This window comes from Scleropages formosus, chromosome 4 (assembly GCF_900964775.1).
Source record: "Scleropages formosus chromosome 4, fSclFor1.1, whole genome shotgun sequence".
Taxonomy (NCBI): domain Eukaryota; kingdom Metazoa; phylum Chordata; class Actinopteri; order Osteoglossiformes; family Osteoglossidae; genus Scleropages; species Scleropages formosus.
Window position 1 is genome coordinate 9140216 of NC_041809.1, and position 21462 is coordinate 9161677.

The following is a 21462-nucleotide window of genomic DNA, read 5'->3' on the forward strand; positions in this document are numbered from 1 at the left end:
CCACTATGTTACCAACTGCCCCCGACTACTCACGGTGTAGGTGATCACTGCAAGCATGCCAACCAGGGTCAGGGAGCTGATGGAGAAGGAGAGGGCAACGAAGCCACCTGTAAGATACACACCACAGTCAAGTTACAGTGAAGCTTTAATAAAGAAGTGCCGTACAGAAAAATCAACTTTAAACAGGCAAATTAGAAAGGCCTTTTTTCTTCTTTTTTTTTTTTTTTAAACTGTAGTCTGAGCAACAAGCGCTCCATGTTCCTTTAAATCTTTTTCCTCGGTTCATGTGTCAAAGCAGGACACAACACAAAGACAAAGGTTTGTTGCAGACTGACTATAATCGAGGAAGACCACGGGCAGCCTGCTGGAGGAGGGATACAGAGGGTTTAATGTCACCTGTCAGCAGAGGAAGCATTTGACGGGAAGCGATGGTGACGTTTTGCCATGCGGCCCATCTACCTCCCGCGTGTTTGCGAAGCCAATAACCTGAAGGCAGCTGTGAGGTCTACCACCATGGGCTCTGAGGATCCCATGGGACCCCACAACATTAACGTGCCCATAAGGCAGTCTCCCTTGCAGGGACTAGTACAGCAAGTCGGCATAGCATAAGTGCTCTGCAAGGGCAGGCCTTGGCCAAAAGTGAACTTAGCAGCATGGTGGTTACACCACTTACACAATAACCTCACAGCCTCTTAGGGGACAAGGCGGCACACAAAAACCAAACGATAAATTCTTTGCCTTCTCCCCACCGCAGAAAGGAGAGCTTTGGCGCCTGCAGTTGAAGTGATTACAAGCTAGCAAATATTAGCCTTTTCCTCTGTGACTGCCCTCCTCTACAAAGCAGCGGGCTCAGTAAGGAAAACAATGGCTTCTGTCAGGAAAGCGCCATTTATGAGCGTGCAACAAGAAAGAGACAAGCCTGTTGGCTGCCTCTCTGGGTCGTTTCCTGATATTAGCTGGGGATCTAACAAAATAAACTATGTTTAAAAGACAGAGCAATAGAAGCATAGTCTATCCACTTTGGTTTGAGGTGGTGTGTCTAAGTCAAGTGGCTTTTTTGAAGAGATGTAGTTCAGTGTGAGGCAAAAGTACATCAGCTTGGCTAGCTGAGAAGACCTACTGAATAGGTGGAAATCCGGTAAAACATACTGAATTCAGGAATTCTTCAGATATAGCAAATTACTCACTAAGAGAGAATACATATGGATTTTATACCTCCCTTTTCAAATTATATACAGTTCCCAGTTCCAGGCTGCTGAGCTACATATTAAACTGTATGGGACTGGCCAATCCAGACAATGCTTGACATTTCTCCCTACGTGTGGCACATCTCCCTCCTGATCCATCTCAATGTGAGAGAAAGAGAGAGACTCCTTGTGAGTTTAATGTATGGCCTCTGCTGCATAATTAAGTGATGATATCTCAACTGGATAAGATATCCAGGAGCTCCTCTATTAAAAACTTCCACTCCATGTGTCACCTTTGCTCAGCGGCTTCAATATCGCATTAAAAAAAGTTTCAGAATAAAACAGAGCAGTAAGCCCAAACTTTTTAAGAGAAAGAATTATCCTTTATGTTTTCAAGAAGAAACATCTATTTTTAATGATAACTGCAATTAAATGAGCCTTGGATTCTTCTTTTTAGGATCAACATCAATAATGGGAAAAAAAAGAGGAAAAAACACTATAAGCATGTAACACAAGTTAGTCATCCATAGACAGAACACTTAAAATGGAATTACACTGGAAAACAATTTTACCTTAGAGAGGTGCAGTTGCACAGAATATATGTGTGTCTAGATTTACTTATTTTTATGTATACAGTACATAAGTCAGTGTGTAGTATATATAGACATACACACACATTTATTTGGTGTATATTACACACACACACACACACACACACACACACTGTGTGTGTGTATATTATGTGTGTACACACAGTATATATGTATATATAAAAACACACACAAAAGTTCCAAGCTGCTTTGGCCTTCATCCAAAATAATGAAAATGAGGATGTGGAAGTGTTGATGCCTTTCATCAGACAGTGACTGTGGTGGGGAGTCGTGAGTCACTGAAGAATGTCATTGGATTACATTGGATTAGTGGGCTCTCCTTCTTCTGGGCTGCAGTGGTGCAGAAGCCTCAGAGGGAGCATGTCCTTCCGCCACGGGAAGGCACAGCTCAAATTACCACTGCGGGTGAGAAGGGCCGACTCGATCCATTCACAATTAGCAGCGTAACCCCTTTTGTGTGAGTGAAACATGGGCAATTGCGATGCCCCTGCTGCAACCGAAGCCATGGGAGGTGTGGCCAGGCCACATTCAGAGAGGCCTCCTTAGGGTCATTTCAGGACTGGCCAGAGCGATCATTCTGAACCGGCCTCATTGCACTGCCATCGAAGTGGCAATGAGCAGCACCACTCTGAATGAGGTGTCTGTTGCAGGGGTCGTGATCGGCTGGCTTACTGCACAATGTCCTGGCTTTGCCCAATTAACCTCCTATCTGGAATGAAAGTGCAAAAAAGAGGAGGAGGGAAAAAAGGGACGTCATGACCATTAAGGCCACAGCACCCTGCCTTGTTCCCCAAGGTGCATGAGGGTTGGGGAGGAGAAGCAATAAGGAACTTGAAGGTTATCTGTGTCCCTGATAGAAGGATGACAGATGAGTCCACCATTCCTCCGACAAGACATCTCAGGATGTCGGGAATTAAGGGTGGTTGGCTCCCGCAGTAATGCCTGGACCAGTAGGGTCTTCTCCTCCCCACAAAGGCCAATTCCGAATAAACATAAATAGATAAGCAACCTAGAGGCTTGCCGAGGCAACTCAGCTACTTTAGAACCCGTCAACGCGTGACGTTTTTTGGCAGACAGAGAGCCAGCGGGGGCGTGAGTGACAGTACAAAAGTGGGAATGGCTTCTGTTGGAGACGGGAAGTTCACACAGCACAATGAGTTGGGCTGACATTGACGCAGGCAGCACTGGTGTGGGGGGCTAAACGTCGCCTGTGCCATGCCCAGGCATCCAATCGACATGCGACATAGTGGAGCCAACCTGGTTGACAATGCAGAGTGGAAGGAGCGCCCGATGATGACCATTACGCCAACCGCTGACGTGAACTTGCAAAATGGCTCTTTATTTTGTGGTATCTTAAAGTGAAAAGAAGGCCCTTGCATTACATCTCGCTGAGTTTATCGGCTTCTACTTACGGCTACTGCCAAGCTCCTTGAAAAAGTACTGAGCTTTCTCCCACTGTGTTGCATTCTGGTTGGGTGGCGCTTCCAAAGGAACAAAGGCCCTGAAACAGCAGTTAACAGCAGTAGTTAAGATCTTCATATCACATATTGTATTTCTGCCATGTACTGCACCATGTAACTGCTCAGTGTGACTCATCTAATCATGACTGTAAATATAATTTCATCTGAAGACACACAGCCATGGGAGTGGTTTCTGACTACGATTACTATTTTTTTTTCTATGTACATTCTGTAAATGAAAGTTCATTAGCAGTATAAGTGATTTAGATCTTAAAAGGATGCTTTAATGTGATTTTACTATTGTGTAAACAAGAGATTTATGATAAAAATATCATCCAAGACCAAATGAAATGGAAACCATGTCCATTATTGATTCTTATTCATTATGTAGTTTTCTAATACAGTTAGTACAAATACAATGGATAATCAATGACCCTTGAGTGAAATGATTTATGAATGTCTCCTTATTTTAAACCTGTTGACTTCCATCTAGTGTACATGTTGACAGTCCCCTTAATATTTCTAATGATCAGGTTTTAACAAATAAATGCACTAAAATAATTACACGGATGGCTCTACAAATTAACAATCCTGATCTATAAACCATCTGAAGAATAAAGAGGGAGGTAATTTACATAATTTGCTTAGCTAAGATTGCTTATTTAGTCTGAAAATTAAAAAACACAACCAAAGGCCATCAACGAAAGCCCTCAGATACTAATTACTCTGTTTAATTAGCCTACTCTGACTTTTGGCCAGTAACAAGATGCTCTGAAATTACCTTTGTACTTTTAAAATTAAAATGAACCAACATAAAACAATTTTATTTAAAACAGCTCTTCTAAAAATATTTGCAACGTTGAATGACTGGCACAGCCCTGGAACAACTTCAGACATAGTTTATCAAATAGTTCAGATATGCTTTAAGTCTAAGTCAAGGCATAAATCAAACACTTCCGTGTCAAAACTTAGAAACGCAGTGTGCAGCTGAAAATGACACGTGACACCATCACCACACAAATAAAAATCAAGAGTAAATTGTTTTTGTCAGACACGAGTCCCAGCTTTTAAAATTTGGCCCACACAGCAAGTCAAGGGGCTACTTTTACCCATTTGTAACAACATATTCAGCTGGCCTCCATTTAATGGTTGAGAGCGCATTAAATTATATGACCTAAACTGCAAGCATGTTACTGCGGCAGCTGCAAAAGAAATCCATTATGTTCTGACCACACTGGCACGGTTGAACACAAAACGATGCAGATGTGAGGTTAAGTGCAACATGGTCGTGGGCTTTGTGCTGCTGCAGAGTCACCTCCAAGGCACTTAATCACAGAAGAGGTATGGCAGCGCTGCACAATAGTGGGTGACGGGAACCAGAGAAGTCAGAGGCCAATACAAGCCTTCCCTTACAGGTCCAGCAACAAGTCAAGGATTTGTGACAGCTCAACAATGTCACCTTGACATGAAACATGGAGTCATTACATGCCAACACCAACCTGCCATGCTGGACCGTTTATGCGGACCCGTTAAATTGGCTAGCTCTGTCCTAGCAGGTCTGTACCTGTGCACTGACCCGCTCTTTTCCAACCGCACAGTAAACTTGAAAAGTGTTGAATATTCAACCCTGTCAAGTTTACAATTACAACAGCAGTCAGTTCATTGATAATTGGATCTAATATGTTGGAAGATAAACCTTTTTTTGTCGGTAATTAAAGTCACTTATTAATACAGCCAGACCGTTATTCGGTTTTAAGTGGTCAGACCAATGTGTAGTAAAACCACAGACACTCAGGGTCAAAGTAATTTCCATCACTGCATTATCCCATAAAGAATATTTAGTAGTTACGTATTAGACTGCAGATGCGCTTCGGGCGAATGCTTTGTATACAGTCCATGCCTGGAAGAATGTATAAATACATTCAGACATACGTGTGCCTGCATGGACTTTTGCAAAACAGGCCTGCAAAACAGCCATGACTGTAGACCTATCACAGCTAGTGTTATATATGAGCCCATCAGAGCAAGCCTGGCACATAACCATGGTACAGTGGCCCCCCCTTTCAAAGTCTGCAAAGCAGGCTCTTGTTCGCATATGTTCTGTTGTAGTTATTATCCTTTCTTTTTTAAAATTTTTTTTATTTTGCTTACACTCTTTTTCAGGACTATACATACGTGGGCATTTACCCCTGTATTCATATGAGGGGAAGGGGGGGGGGAGTTGGTATACATATAGTCACTGCCTCCCTCCATGAAATGCGTTGTTTCAAGAATGGACTGTCTACCTTGGCTTGACTCCACTGAGGTTTTGTATCTGATGTCGAGGTTGTTTAGCCCCCTGTTTGGCACATCTTAGGACCACAGAACAGTGGAGGGGTACACAGAATTTTAAAAGCAGAATTTACAATATACATCTTTCTTTTTTGCCTGATAGGCAGGTACAGGGAGTTCTTAGTTTATTACTTGTCTTCTGAATGATCATTTATACAGATTTCAGTAAGTTGAGCTAACTGGGAACAGCATCTGCACTGTAGAGATATAGTCAGTCAGTTTCCTTCTGCTTTTCCTGGTAAGGGTTGCAGTTAGATATATTAGTCTTCATTGAAATTATACCCTCTTTAAATGTGTATAATTTTAAACATTACATCAAATTTTACATCTGTCAGAGCTGTCTGTCAGAACCTGTGTCCGCTACTACAAAAAGAGAAATTTCACAAGGTGGGCCTGAGTGAAAGCTTTTCCCATGTGAAAACTGTTCCTGCAAAGTACAGCATGATGGTTACCAAAAAACACACATTTTAAATTCATTGAAGTTCCTGCTTCGCACATTGACATTTATTCATTCAGCTGATGCTTTTCTCCAAAGCGACTTAGTGTTAAAGTTACAATTATCACAAGCTTACAATTACTTACCATTCATACAGCTGGGTAATTTTTCTGGAGGAATTTAGGGTAAGTTCCTTGCTCAGGGGTACTACAACCAGAGATGGGGATCGAAGGCAACAGCACTAAGCACTACGGTACCAGCTGTCTCACATCACTCCCTACAGTAGTATCACAATGTTCTGTGGCCGAAATTTCCAAAAGGTGTTGATCTAATTTGAGTTTTGCATCTCCAGTCATGGATGACCAGGTGGCAATGAGGGGAAAAAGCCTTGATTTCTTTGAAGAGGACTTTGCTCATTAATAAGGTGTAATGAAAGACCCAAGTCCCTGCTGGTGCTTTCCAAGTCCGGTACTTACCCGATTAATAGGAGCGCCGAGCAGACAACAACAAATCCAATTGTGTACTTCAGCGAATTTTTCACTTGCTGTAATGAAAGACAACATTAAGCTGGACTTAACTGATGGTAATAAATTCAAGATCATCACTGGGTGGGGACAGTTCATTTCTAAAATATTTTAGAGAGGAACAATGAACGCTGTAAAGCCAGGTTCTCTTCTGCTCTGCCTTATCACACTAGGAAACCATACACACTCACTGAAAAAGCTTTTTGGCTGTAACGGACAAAAGAAATACAAGAAAAAGCCTTTTGTTACATATTACAGCAGCCACCTACAGATATAAAAATAGCTGCCATCATCCCTTTCCAGATGTGGAACAAGTGACGATAATGTGATTGACAGACTAATTTTTCATAATTTTATTCCAAGTCAATTGTATTTATAAAATATTACTTCTCCTTTAACAGTGGTTATTAATTTTATTCTTACATTGTATTAATGTCTTGCAATTGCAGAGTCCAATACTTCAATGAAGAAACTCTGACTAAATACCTTGCTTAATGGTATTATGGGAGGCACCTCTTGGAACTTTAACTGGCAGCCTTCTGGTTACAAGTCCATATCCTTAACTATTATGCCAATCTGACACCATTAGCCAACAGCTTCTACTTGTAATTTCTTCAGCTGTCCTTACAGAATAGACAACTTCAGGCAATACGACTATACTTCTAAGTTTGCTAAATTACTCATTATTTATTCATGTTAATTGACATCTTTGTCCAAGGCAAGTGACCACATCAGGTTTGTATACTACCCTACTTACAATTATTTCCTTATTTATAAGAGAGGTGTTCTATACTGAAGCAATTCACAGTAAGTGCCTTGATTAACAGTGCTACAGCAAAAGGGCACATTCAAACACTGGACTGTTACGATACCTGATACTTCAAGAGTTAATATTCAGTGTACGGTACTGTGCAAAAGTCTTAGATGTTTCACAAAAATATTTGTTTTAGACGGTTATTTAATGTCTTCTGCAGTAGCATCAATGAGAAAGAGCATATTTTAGATTTCCAAGCATTCATTTTGCAAAAAGTTACAGTATTACAATAAGGGTTTTGTATTTCGTTAAGTACACACACACACACACACACACACACACACACACACACACACACACACACACACACACAGAGACCGCTTGCCCTGAGCGGTGTTGCAGCGAACTGGAGCCTAAGCCAGCAACACAGGGTGCAAGACTGGAGGGGAAGGGGACACACCCAGGACAGGACGCCAGTCCATCACAAGGCACCCCAAGCAGGACTCGACCCTCAGACCTGCCAGAGAGCGGGACCCAGCCAAGCCCGCTGCGACCCCACTCGGGACAAGAGGTTGATGACGATGGATTGTTACTAAGCTTTGTAAGAAGTTTATTAATAAAGAGCATTATTTTTGGTTGCATTCTCACTTTACAGCTTTTTCCCCCAACGAAGTACCTAAAACTTTTACACAGTACTGTACATATTCAAAATTTTCCAATAGGGCGCAATGAGGAATATTGAGTTAATTATCATGTTGATAAGTGCTGTCAACTCATAGCCACCATATACATCAGGATAGAACCAAATGCCTTTTCTTGAGCAAATTGTCAATATTAAGATAAAATGACAGCCTGCAAGCAAATGTCTTACACAATTCAAAACAAACATAATACAGTTTAAAGACACGACAGCACAGAGGAGCAGCAGATGGCAACTTGTGCTTCACAGCTCCTGTGCTATGGGTTCAAACCCAGGTCTATGTCCATCAGTGAAACGATTTCAGAGTCTCCAGACTATGTATAATATAAAATGAAAAAGATGAAAAGGGCTTGGATGCGAGCAAGAAAGCGCAGGTCTCACCGAACACTTGTTGACGTTGTCGTCATCCTTCTCCTCGTAGTAGAAGTATACAAAGGGTATCCAGAGGAAAACACAGAACAGGATGATCAGGAAGAGAGCTACAGGAGAAGGAAAAGGAATGCATCACAAACGGGTTCACAGCAGCATAAATACACTTCACACATCCATAGCTCCTCCAATACAACAGGAAGATGACCGATAACCTCGAGAACAAGTATGGAAAAAAAAAATCAAAACTTTTTACTCAGAAGAACTACTTTCATTAGAGGCCTATGCAATAAAACAGACCGCTTGACTGCAAAAAAGCCTTTTCATGAACTTATGCAGTTCTGTCACAGCCCTAATTAGCATAACTGACAAGCACAGGGTGCTTAATGCCACATGTCTGGGGACAGTGTTTAACGCAGGGGGGACTTCTGTTGGCCTGGAACTGACTGTGTAAATCGATGGAAAGCCTAAACACAATTGTTCTGACCAAGCAGACCTTAGTACACAGCTTCTTAACACTTTTCTTCTTCCAGAGCAAGCAAGAGAGTAGAAAGCATTTGAACCAATTGTTTCGACATACTTCTGGGACAACTTTGAACATCAAAATGCAGCGTCTTCTGTTTCTCACGCATACACTTAACAGACTGTCAGAGACATCTTGGGCACCAGATTTTCTTAGTTAATTCACAGATGACTGAAGAATGTTATTTAGGGTTTGAAACCCACAAATGTTATTATGGATGTATAAACAAAGAAAATGCAAGAACAAATACAAAGGGAACTAGCAAGTGATGACAGGCCTGGACAAAATTTACCCAGCAAAACTCTAAATTTTCAGACTGGTTATGGGGAGCCTGCTTGCATTTACTTTACCACTGAGCTACTACAGACTGAGAAATTCACAAAGGTTCTCACGAAATCAAATCAAATTTGTTTCCTTTTGTTTTTGTACACAGTTATCAAATTATTTATGATAATTCAGGTTGTACTAGTCTAATAAGTCCAGTAAACACACACGCACACGATGAAGCCGCTTGTCCCAAGCGGGTTGGCAGCGAACCAGAGCCTAACCCGGCAACACAGGGTGTGGGGCTAGAGGGGGACAAACCCAGGACAGGACACCAGTCCGTCACAAGACACCCCAAGCGGGACTCAAATCCCAGACCCACCAGAGAGCAGAATCCGGCCAAACCCACTGCGCCTCCGCACTCCCCATCCAATAAATATTAAAAAAAAAAAAAAAAGATAATTGCAGAAAGCTACGAAGCTGAAAAATAAGATGCTGATCAGTAAAACTGTACAGAAAACAAGGAATGCTTAAAAAAAAAGCTACAGCAAAATTAAAAATGCACATATATAAAATGTTTTACAAAAACTGGCAAACATGATTCTGAAAGGAAGGAAACTAGAAAACTTGTGAAAAATACCAAATGTATTCAAGAATCAATATGCCAGTCCCAGCTGACATTTTACATCTCAGGGCTCTTTTTTTTTGGAAGTAACAACCATATAAACTATTCTGAGATCGGCATAAACTGGTCAGGTTTTAATCACATTCCACTAAATGTCAGACAAAAAGGCAGTACACAGGGGTCCCTAATTAGTGTATTAACACCTGAGGTGGAACAAAAAAATTATTTTTAAATGTCGCTGGAAAAGATAAACAGATAAAATGAAGAATCAGATAAAATTTACACAAGTACACCCACACACAAAGAAACAGGTCTATAGATTTTGTCTAAGTCAACTAAAGCCAGTTCTGTTAAACTGAGAATTCACTGTATGTGTATGAGCTACAGTATAATTTAACACATATTCTGTTCTAAAAGTCTTAACACTTTTTTTCTTTTTCACAGTAGGCAAACATGCGCGCACGCACGCACGCACGCACACACACACTATTGAGAACAAACGGTTCAAGAAAGAAAACATGCTATAATCACACTACAATTACATTTTAAATGTATTCATTCCTTTCCATGCATGTGATACATAATAGGGAAGGAGGAGTGTTTTCAAGTCAGGGTGTGGTACGGTGTGTGGAGCTTTCACTGCCCCCTTGGGACGTTTCAACAAGAGAAAGGGGGAAAAAAATAAAAACGTGTGCTACACTGTGAGAACTAACATGATGAAAAACGTCTTTAAAAGGATCTAGAAAACCCCAGAGCAAAAAGGAAGGGTAACTGCAGATGTTTAGGTACCCACCAAAACCTTTTATGTTGCTTTGTTTTCCAAGGAAATGGATGAGTAGCACTGCAAATTTCCCTTTATTTCCCTGGATCAAAGATGCTCATAAGATCCCCCCCCACCACAAATAGTCAAGTTTACACCACAATCAGTTCAATTCCCCTTATGAAACATCTTACCCTCTCGCACCTTTGCGAGTCCTTGGTTTAGACAAAATGAAGTATTTCTACCACAGAGAGGTTTTTTTGATTTGAATCTAATTTTTAAAGGTGTTTTCTACACTTGAATATGAAGTTAACAGCAAAAACAGCCACTACAAAGACCATGAAATCCACATTTAATGGCAGTCATATCTGCCCTAAAACAGCAATACAACTTTCCATCCTCAGGGCTTAAGCTGCATTAAAAAAGGGAGAAAGCAAAAACTAAACAAGTTTCCAGTAAGTGGAAAAGTACAGCATCCTGGCATGATCAAGATGAAGAGCTGCTGGAAGGACATGGATCACAAAGGAGCAACAATGAACCCTTTCCACTTCCAGCTGACCTGCAACAGACAAAGTGAGTCAACACCATCCGAATCTGACCACCTTAACATAAAAAATGCCATTGCATCCATAGCGGGGTCCTTTACCTTGGCTCGATTGAACTAACCAGATAAAAATTAAAAAAAACATTACTGCGCTATCAGTGCCTATGACTTCATTGCGTCAAGTTACACAGCAATAAACAGAGTGTGATATTTTCATCTAATTTATTCATGGGCATTTTTGTAGGAGCTGGGTCCTTCGCTTTCATTGCATTCTTAAAGCAGGCTTGAAAAGAAAAAAGAAAAAAAAAAAAAAAAAAAAATTTACCCATCTAGAAGAAAAGGGTTAACACTCATAAGACACATATTAGAAAGGCCACCTTCTGGAAAAATCCAAAGGGAAAAGTCAATTTTGTTTGTTTTTGCTCCCTCCCCCTTTATGAGGCACACTACTAAAATTCACAAGCATTACAAATTTATAGAATGGAGGTAAAGTGAAGGCATGGGGGGGGGGGGGGGGGTGCTATTTTAATACAGAGGACTTGTGCTGCAAAAGTAATGGATGTTGTTGAACAGGACTACAATTTCCTCCTAAAATAGCTCACTGGAAACATATGACAATTTTGAGACAGGAGTACGGCTTGCTTCCTGCATTCTGCAAGCGAAAACATGACTCACTAACCCGATTCACACACAAAAGCTAAACAACAAATGAAACTCACATTTTATACTCAGGGGTTACCTTCTGTCAATGGACAAGTGAAATCATGCAGAAATGTTTCAGTCTTTCAAAAAAGAAAAGAAAAAAAAAATCCTTAAAAGCTATATTCTTGGCTGGTTTGATAAATTGAATGATTCAGTGCTAGACACCATACGCATATTGGTAATCTGTTCCATGCACTAGTTAAAGGACAGAAAGAAAGTGACATTAATTCTACAGACAAAACATTTACTCATTTAGCAGATGCTTTTCTGAAAAGAGAACACAATGCAGGGCATATAAAAGTGCATGTCATAACAAAGACCCTTAGATACAGACACAATGATCTAAGCACAGCTCGTCTGTCCCATACCACTGTTCTTGCCGGCATGTATTACTCGGTCATTGCCTATGAAATTGAGTCAAATAGGAAATAAGAAGATGATTGTGACAGATGGTGTGATGCAAATTTACATTATCCAACGTTCAGCAACAAATAGAGTTCAACTTGTCATAGCATAAGCTTCTTTTCTTGCGTGTGCTGTGCAGAAATGGATCCAAGCAATGTCAAGTCCCAGTCGAGACAATAAAGTGAGAATACCCTTGAATAGGTATAACCCTTCATCCTGAATGCCAAACCGCAACAAGGAGACCATGACATTTGTGCCACAGCTCTGAGTGTCAGGAGATGTGACTGCCGCCATAACTGAGAACATGCCTGTCGTTATTTCTATTTAGAAAGGAAATCATTGTAGGGGGCTCAGGCACAAAATGCTGTGACAAAGAGCTCAGGAGATTGGTAGCATTCTTCAGAGTCACCGTTCCTGGGGTGGTTATTTCCTTTCATTTCCTGGAAGGTGTCAGCGATGTGTTGGACTTGAGATTTGGCCAGGGGTGGGGTCAGCAGATGTGACGAGACATTAATCTGTCAGAGGAAACATTATACAACCCTAGAAGAGCTTTTCGCCATTAAACCAACGCTGTCTCTCTGGGCAAATCGATGCTTTCAGGGTAAGAAATCAGCTGAAAACAGAAAAGCATTTATCAGAGGTGAAGATCAATTCATCATTTTTTGGGAGGTGCTGAATCAAAAATGCCTAAGCACAGTTGTAACCTTTCATTATACAGAGATAATGCTCTAATCATCACTGCTCTCCTGACATTTGAGGGCACTTGCTTTCTTGAGCCCTACATGTGAAGGTTTCAATGTAAGAACTGGTCGATATCGCGTGTCAGTAGTATAACTGCCACTTTTGCTAAACTTCTGATTTCACTGAAAGCCTGAGAAGCCATTGATTGTCACTCTCTAGTAAATGAGAAGAACTCTCCATTTTGGGCTGGTGCAGGATTTGTCTAATTACCAGTCAGTGAGAGGAACAAGTTGCTGTTGCACATCACCCAAACGGGCCACCTCCGCGTTGGGTATCTTCCGAGAAAGCAGCCGAAGAATCCCAATATCATAAGGAAATGTAATGCATCGCTTGCAGCTGTTCGCAACCAAATGGAATTGGCACAGCAACTGCAAGAAATCCCAACATAATATATGGAACTACATGGCCATTACCCAGAAACCTACAGCTCATTTTCATAATTATTTCCAGCTATTCTTACTGTAACAACATTCAAAACATTTGCAACAGCCCTGCTACTGCCCCAGCAACAAGTATTAAAAATAGAGATAGGGGTTCCAACTTGGAAACTTTCCTAAGCAGAAGTCTAACACCCCACAAAAGATCAGTTCATTATTACCCTTCTGTCCCTTGAAAGAGAATCCCCAGGGAACCTTAAAAGTCAGACACTGAACCTCATCTTTTCTGTACCACTTTGTGACAGTCGTGCCGTTGTCCGACTCCAAAGGGGAAGTTCAAAGTCATCTCCGCAGTTGAATGTGTCTGCTGGTTTGCATCTGTTCCCACTGTGTGTCTGCCTCTAAACCAGCAGGTGCACAACTGCTTGAGTGAACAGCAAACTAGGGCACATCAGCACACGTGAACGCATACTAATACACAGAATGAAAAAGTAACTATTGCGCAGGAGTGATTGAAAATGGTCCGATTCATTTCACTACAAAGCTTTATATCGACATGTTAGGCTGATGCTTTTCTCCAAAGCGACTCAACATTAAGCTACTCAGAGTTATTTACTCATTTATAAAGCCGAGTAATTTTACTGGAGCAATTTCAGGAAAATACCTTGCTCAAGGGTACTACAGTTGGAGGTGAAACGCAAACCTGCGACCTTTGGGTCCAAAAGCAGCAGCTCTAACCACTATGATACCAGCTACTCCATAAAGTACAAACCTGCTTTAATATCTAAGCCTTTGGGACGACACTGTCATTTAGTCACTTGTGAAGCTCAAATTGGACAACAAACTGAAAATAAGGAGTATGAAAACATGAACACAAATCAGTCAGCAAGGTGTGACATTTTAGTAGATCTTAGTCAATTTATCTGCCTCATCATTATTCATTAATGAACATGAAATTTCAAGCCTCATCTTAAAAACCTTTTAGCACAATAGAAACACTCATAGAGCAAGCCAGTTACAACTAATGTTATTTTTCTGTAACTCATGAACCCAAAAGGATTCATCTATGTCATATGTGAACAACAGACCTGTAAGCAAAATCTTACTTAAGTTAAAATGTCATTCTTCAATGCATGCCCTTGGGTTCTCAATCTGGCACTCAGACATCGCTTACAGCAATCAGAAAAAATTTACCATAGCAAAAATAGTTATTTTCTTCTTTTTAACTGAATCAAAGACTCCAAATGCTTTTTTTTTTTTTTTTAAAGAAAAAAAATCACACAACGACAACTCAATGGGCATAAACCCCTTTTGTATGGACTGGCCATGGAATTTATGCCTGGAGTTCAAGGGCCTCCATCTATTTTAATAAAAGTGAAACCAGTCATCATCCTTTTAAAGAACAACACCTACAATGAGCATTTCCAGCTAGTAACACAGAGGCATGTGCATTTCCATATTGTATGTGTGGCATTTTATCAAGCACACTGAACCCTTCCTAAAAACATTGGAAGACTTCATGATTTATTTAGGAGGGCTTTGGGATGTTTGGCCTGCTCAGATCCAGCTTTAAAGAGCGATCTGGCTGAGAATGGAGCACGTCAAGGGCAGCTTTCAACAGATAAAAGTTGATCACAGCCCGACGCTTGCTATTCTGGACATTTATCACCTGCGGTAAATAGAGGGTGTCGTGTCAAGGGCCGCACGCTAATCTGAGCTGGCGGGAAAATATGCTCTCCTGCAATTTCTGTCAGAATGATCTTGGCAAAGCTACGGGTTTACCGCTCTATCATTAATAGAGATGGTATCCACACAGAGCTCTGTACTGGTCTTTCTTTCAAATACCTGCAAGCTGAACCATTTACAGAGGCAAAATAATCAATTTGTTTAAGGCTTGAGGATAGCAGCTGATGAGCAGCAAGGACCTGTTATGTTTCCAAGTGAACATCAATCTGCACTACACTGTATAAGTAATCAGAACTGCCCTGACAGAACACAGATACAGACAGTGTACACCAGTAAACAGAACTGTAACAGTGGAATACACAAACTATATATAGTTGGTCAAATGCTGCCTGTGAATAAGATCGGCCTCGCAGGCTGGGTGTCCGAGCTGCTTCCGCAGGCAGCTGCTTCAGAGTGGTTTGACAGACCGTGGTCTCCACCTACTGGCGAACCGGCAAGGACCGCATCTCAGGCGTCACTGGGGAGGAAGGGAATGCAGTCAAATCCTGACCACACAAAAAATACATAATTAAAAAAAAAAAAAAAAAAAAAAAAAAAAAAAAACGCAGAACTGGGAGTTGGAAAATTCTGCCCTAACAGCAGTGACAGAAAAGAAAGCACTGTCGCTGCAAGCAAAGGCTCATGGGTACAAGTGATATTATTACAGTACCCTTGAGCCAGGAGCCTCTATTTCACATCGGCTGCATGGACGCTAGACATGAATAGCTCGTACATGCCAGGAATCGAGAATAACAACACTAGGACAAAGGCAAGGCAACTTTAAAAAGTCAGTGAAGGAAAACAACAGTTCGGCATCACAACTGTATCTTGGGTCTTTCTTTGTTTACGATTTCAGACACAGACCAAGTCAGCCAGTGAGTGAAACCCGTGTGCGAAACCCATGTGCCTGAACCCAGTCAAACAGGCATCGCGGTGCCTTGTGAGCAGTCGGCTTATTAGGGGACATCAGGGGATGACTGCGCTACCTCCAAGGAATCCGTGGGAGATTTTTTTTCCTGCCGTTCCGCCTTTGTGCCTAATGCCACATGTTCAAAGTCATTTCACATGACTCAGCAGTCATCTCCAAGGTTCCCCGCTTGCGCAGAAGGATTGGAATAGAGGAGGACGAGCCAATCATTAAGACAAGATGAAGCCCTTTTCTCTGAGGCCATGAGATCTGTCCTTCTGCATTATCTCGCACTGCGCTCTTAATCATTTGCACCGTCTCCTGTCTCTTTCAATACGAACCGGTAACCAGCTCCTGTGGCTTCCCGATTACCACAAGCTGGTGATTCATCAGTGACGTTCAGGTAATAAAGCTCTTCTTTTTTCTTCCCAGGTATACCTGCATCTTTTCCAACTTCTCAGCTGTTTCCCACCTCAGCTTTCAGTCCGTCTTTGTCAAGGGATTGTTTAAATAAATAAATTAATTTCCCGGAGCATTTTAAGATGTATTAACTGAGACAGGGCACAGTGGAACAGCAGGCAGCATTGCCATCTCACAGTACCTGGGGTGTTTGGAAATAGGTTTGACCTGTGTCCGGATGAGTTTCTTTTCATAGTCCAAAGCCCTGGCAATGCTAAATTGCCCATAGTGTGTGAATGGCTGAGTGTGAGTGTGTGTATGTATGTATGTGACTACCCTGTGTTGGAATGACATTCCATCTATGGTGCATCCCTGATTCTTGCACCCAAAGCTTGTGGGATATGCTCCACACTGCTGCAACCCTGACCTTGACAAGTAGATAGCAAAAGTAAGTAAGTGTATCAAGTGATATTAGCAATAAACTAAAACACTGCCCTTACCTTCAAATGAGCCTTACTTCCACAACAATTACACATTATTTTGAAATATCTGATCAAGAGGCAGCCAGTGGCCATTTGTAACAGTAAACTCACCATGGGGGAAATTCGGAACGGAAGCCTTGATTACCAGTGATCAGCTGGACGACAGGTGAGGGCCTAGTAAGGAGAGGTCCATCAAGGCCTGCTACCCACGGTCACCCTCACACATCTCATCCGCTGACCCCTAGCCAACCCCATGGATGAGCTGAAGCAGCGTACAATGTGCAACTGTTCTAACCTGCTTTGCCCAGATTCCACTCCGAAGACATGGCTGGGCTGTTGGATTCCATTTTTCCCATTGTCATGTACCGTTGTGTCTTCAAACCCCCCTCATGAGACTACAAGCCTCGACATGGCATGGCTGACACATCCCGGCTCAGCGCAGAAAAACCCCAGTCTGCCATCCTGAATAGACCATTATCTCTACAGTACTCCCAGCTTCAAACCCCACAAGAGCCCTGCTTCCTGATAGCATTAGAAGACAGAGTAAAGGGGGACTTATAAAAAAAACAGCAATGCCACGTAAGCTCAAGGTCCTGAAAAATGAAGCGAAAAAAGGTAAATCTACCGAAGGTTACCAGGGTGTGCACGGAGATGCACAAAGAACCAAAGCAACCCTTTGCATGCACAATATACCATATGAAAAAAAATGCTTTTCAAATGTCAGAATACTACAAAGATGTATCTTATTTTGAATCAGACAATTATAGAACTTCACATTTGCTTAGAATTTAGCAGACAGACACGAACTGGGGAGCGGCGCAACACGATCAGTCGCTAACGCTGGTGCCCCACAACTCTAGGCTTTGAACCTAGTGTATGTGTGTATGGGTTTCCACTAGGTACTAAGATTTCTTCCCAGAGTCCAAAGACACGGTTTTTTTTTTAATGGAAACCGGTGGCTCTAAATTGCCCGTGATGCATACTGTTTATCATGCGAGTCACTGAGTGTATGTGATTGCCATGATAACCTGGTGACCCTATGCCTCCTGGATATGCTCTGCATCACCACGACCCTGCACAGGACAAGCAATTATTAATACAGGTGGGATGCATGAACATATGAAAGGTACATTTTAAGTCTTACACAGTCATTTTACTATTCAAGACAATATGTACTGCAAATAATGTTACACTCAAATATCTTAACAGCTTGCCTTAAAACCTTCCAGTTATTTGTATTTTCTGCTGGAAAATGTGCTGTTCACTGTTTGATGCCACATGTGCACTGTCAATGGTATGAAAAGCTGATGCCGTTATGCGATAGGAGCGGTCTCTGCGGTTGGCTGGTTTAAGCTGGGAGACAGCTTGCGTCTTACAAGTTTAGGCTTCCTGAACAGACGCTTGCCACCGCAGTGGTGACAAAATGTTTGGGCCGGCATCTGTTGGAAGCCGTAATTGCTCATGATCAGTTATCTGTGGTGTGACTCAGTATTAAGACAAGCTGCCCCACCCCCATCTGAGTGAGGGAAACTTCACAGGAGGAAGGGAATTTACACTCCTGTTCCCTCTTAAATGTAAGTTAAACCATGAGTCTTCCAGTGTTTGTCTTTTAACTGACAGTGTTCTAAAAAGAATAGGAATTATTAATGCATTTTTAAACCATTAAGTGCTATTTTTGGGAACGTTATACCTGATCTGTCCATATTACACCGGAAATAATAAACAATAAGCAGAAGCTTAACACTTACTGTAGTATCCGTAGAGAACTGTGTCTTCAATCTGCCCCCTGGTCTCATTGTTAGCTGCCCACTCCTGAAGTGAGGGGAGGGAAAACATCAGATATATTCTTCTCTTCATATATACTTTCAGCCCAGGAAAAAAAAAAAAAAAAGCTAAAGTAACTATTAATCTTTCAATGTAAGTTCCAAAATGGTACACTTCACATTGAAAAGTGAATTGATATTCTGAATCGTTTTTGGTACTTCACAGAAACAGCTATTTGCATTCTTTAATACATAATAGCATATCATTTGGGCAATACTTTAAGAACACTTCACATTTAAAGACACTAATGGCTACAGCAACAGCAGAAATGACTAACGTACTCCACAAACTCAGCCATTTATCATATACCGATCATACACTTGGTTTGAGTGCGGCTCATTCATGTCAATCTCACTTTTTGCTTGATTTGTGAAAATCTCAAAACCTGGAGGGCATCGAATCAGAAATGACTGGTCACTTAAAGCAATGTTTATATTACAAAAAACACAAAAACAGTAAGCTATCAACTTCACGTAGGAAAGAAGGGTCTTTATTATTTGTAAATAAAGGAAAAAGTGGATTGTTTAATGTAAGTAAGAAAGTCTTGTACCATTAATAGCACCTTCAGAAAAGGGTTGCTAAAAAAATTAAAAAGAAAACACCTATTTTGACAAGAATTAAACCGAAACTAAGGTTGTGACATTAATAAAACGTTTAGGCTACAGCTGGATGGCTAACCTTTTTTTTTTTTTTTCTTTTTCAGCTAATCTACAATAATTCTGAACCCTTCAAGCCCAAGAATCCCAAGGTGAATTCCTGTAGAAAAATCGAAAAGGTGGCCTGACACAATGCCACGCGCATTCCTGACGTTCTCATCACAGATGTTCTACATATCCAGCATTGCAATGCAAATCAGACCCTGTCATCTGCACATAACTCCTTGTACACCTGAAAGAAGCAAATTAACTGATGGTAAATTTAACTACGGGAGCACGGTGGTGCAGTGGGCGAGTCCCACTTGGGGGTGCGAGTCCCACTTGGGATGCCTTGTGATGGACTGGCGTCTCATCCTGGCTGTATCCCCTCCCCCTCCAGCCTTGCGCCCTATGTTGCTGGGTTAGGCTCCGGCTCGCTGTGACCCCTCTACAAGTCAGATTTCCATTGTTTCTTGTGTAAATCGTGCTCTGGTTGTCACACGGTTTCAGGCTTTCAAGCAATAAGTTTAATTTTTTAAGTGAGACTTCACTTTACTTAAACTGAAATGTAAGGAAAAATGCTTCAATTATACATTTAGTTGAAAGATTAGCTTTTTTTATATAGATTGCTTGTTTGCAAGTGTTCACTTTAATAACAAGAACCATAAATCTAAAGATTTCAAAATGTTAATAACTTTAGTGCAATCAAAGTTGGGAGCAGAATCTGAAACATTACGAACATTGCTCATAAAATTAATTAAAACAAAAGAAAATTTACAAACTGAAGGAATTAGGCCTATTTTACAAAAATGTAGTTTCTGATTCTTGAATTCCACAATGAATTTTTTTTTTTTTTAAATGGAAAATAAAAATTTCCTGAAAAAGCCCCAAATTATTTGTATATTTCGGAGATGCCTTTAAAAAAATTAGATGATGTGATAGTTTGTTCCGCTGTGGGATTGCACTTTCACATAAAAAATGTGAAGAATGTGCCAAAAAGTGCTGTAATCCAGTATGACAACGGAAATACAGTTATCTATGTACATTTCTAACTGCATTAAATTTATTTTTAGACCGTGGATTAAAGTAAATCAAGGATATGCGGTTCCAAGGAATGCCACACAAAGTCTAATCCCTCCTCCTTCGAAGACCGAGCCTAGAATAACCAAATTACCTGCAACATTTGTCTGATTAGCTCACCTCGTCGGCTCCTAAGAGGCTAAAGATATGGCAACAGCTATGCATTTGCCTGGACGGCTGCCATCAGGACAAGCACATCGTGGGCCAAACGAAATGCCTGCAAATATATCAGTCCAGAGCAAGGCTGTGGATACAGCACACAGCGGCGCAGTAGCCATGCAAATCATTTTGCAATGGCTGGATCCACAAATAAGATTAATGTATCTGTTGACGGGGAGGATAAGGAGGGGGGCCGGGTGGATCCGGGTCCATGCACCATTACGCCGGTGGCCCACTGACAACACCAATCTGTCACCGTAGACACTGCCTCTAACCATCCACTTCAGAAGCTCAGGTATGGTGAGAAAAAGGGTAAAGCTATTTCTATTTTGAACAAAACTCTAGCCCTTTTACAAGATTTATTTGCTATAATATGTGACCCTTGAAGCAAGGCTTTAAATTACTTCTTACCCATTCAGTAATCCCTCTGAATTACACAAGTTTAATAGAGGTTCAGTGTAGAATACAAAAAAAAAAAATGCACTGATCAGTTAATAAAAATGAAGAATATTGATTTTCAGAAAGCTGTTCTGTGCTGAGCCTCCTGTGAAACAAAAGGCTCCACTCTGATAAGGAATCAGCATCAAAAACAGGCGAGTCATAAAACATACCTTATAAGTTCCATTAGAGTATTTCATGTATGATACAAGAAATATGTCCACTGGCAGAAGGGCTGACGTTATAAGTGCAACAGCCAGAGCACATATCGCCGTAATGGTAGAGACCACCTCACTCTCCTGGCGACTCTGATACTTGCGAATGTACACCCAACAAAAAGCCAAGATGACCTGGAAGGAAAAAGATCGAATTAATAACATTATCCGTAAATAACAATGGGATTTTATATCAGCTGCTCTGCACAAAGTCCCATATTTTAAATGAGAAGTAAACATGAAATCTGTAAAGTAGCTAAATTAATCAGAACTCCAGAATTTAAA

General features: G+C 41.1%; 1 protein-coding gene across 1 annotated transcript in view; it reads right to left on the reverse strand.

The window, feature by feature from the left end:
- The window catches only part of lmbrd1 (LMBR1 domain containing 1), a 69027-nt gene that overhangs the window by 44207 nt on the left and 3358 nt on the right, over positions 1-21462 (reverse strand). Inside the window, exons 2-7 of the mRNA XM_018749625.2 lie at positions 21136-21312; positions 18575-18638; positions 8385-8482; positions 6502-6569; positions 3211-3299; positions 34-107 (exon numbers count right to left, since the gene is read on the reverse strand). Of these exons, the coding sequence (XP_018605141.2) occupies positions 34-107; positions 3211-3299; positions 6502-6569; positions 8385-8482; positions 18575-18638; positions 21136-21312 (570 nt within the window). The remainder of the gene's footprint in view (positions 1-33; positions 108-3210; positions 3300-6501; positions 6570-8384; positions 8483-18574; positions 18639-21135; positions 21313-21462) is intronic.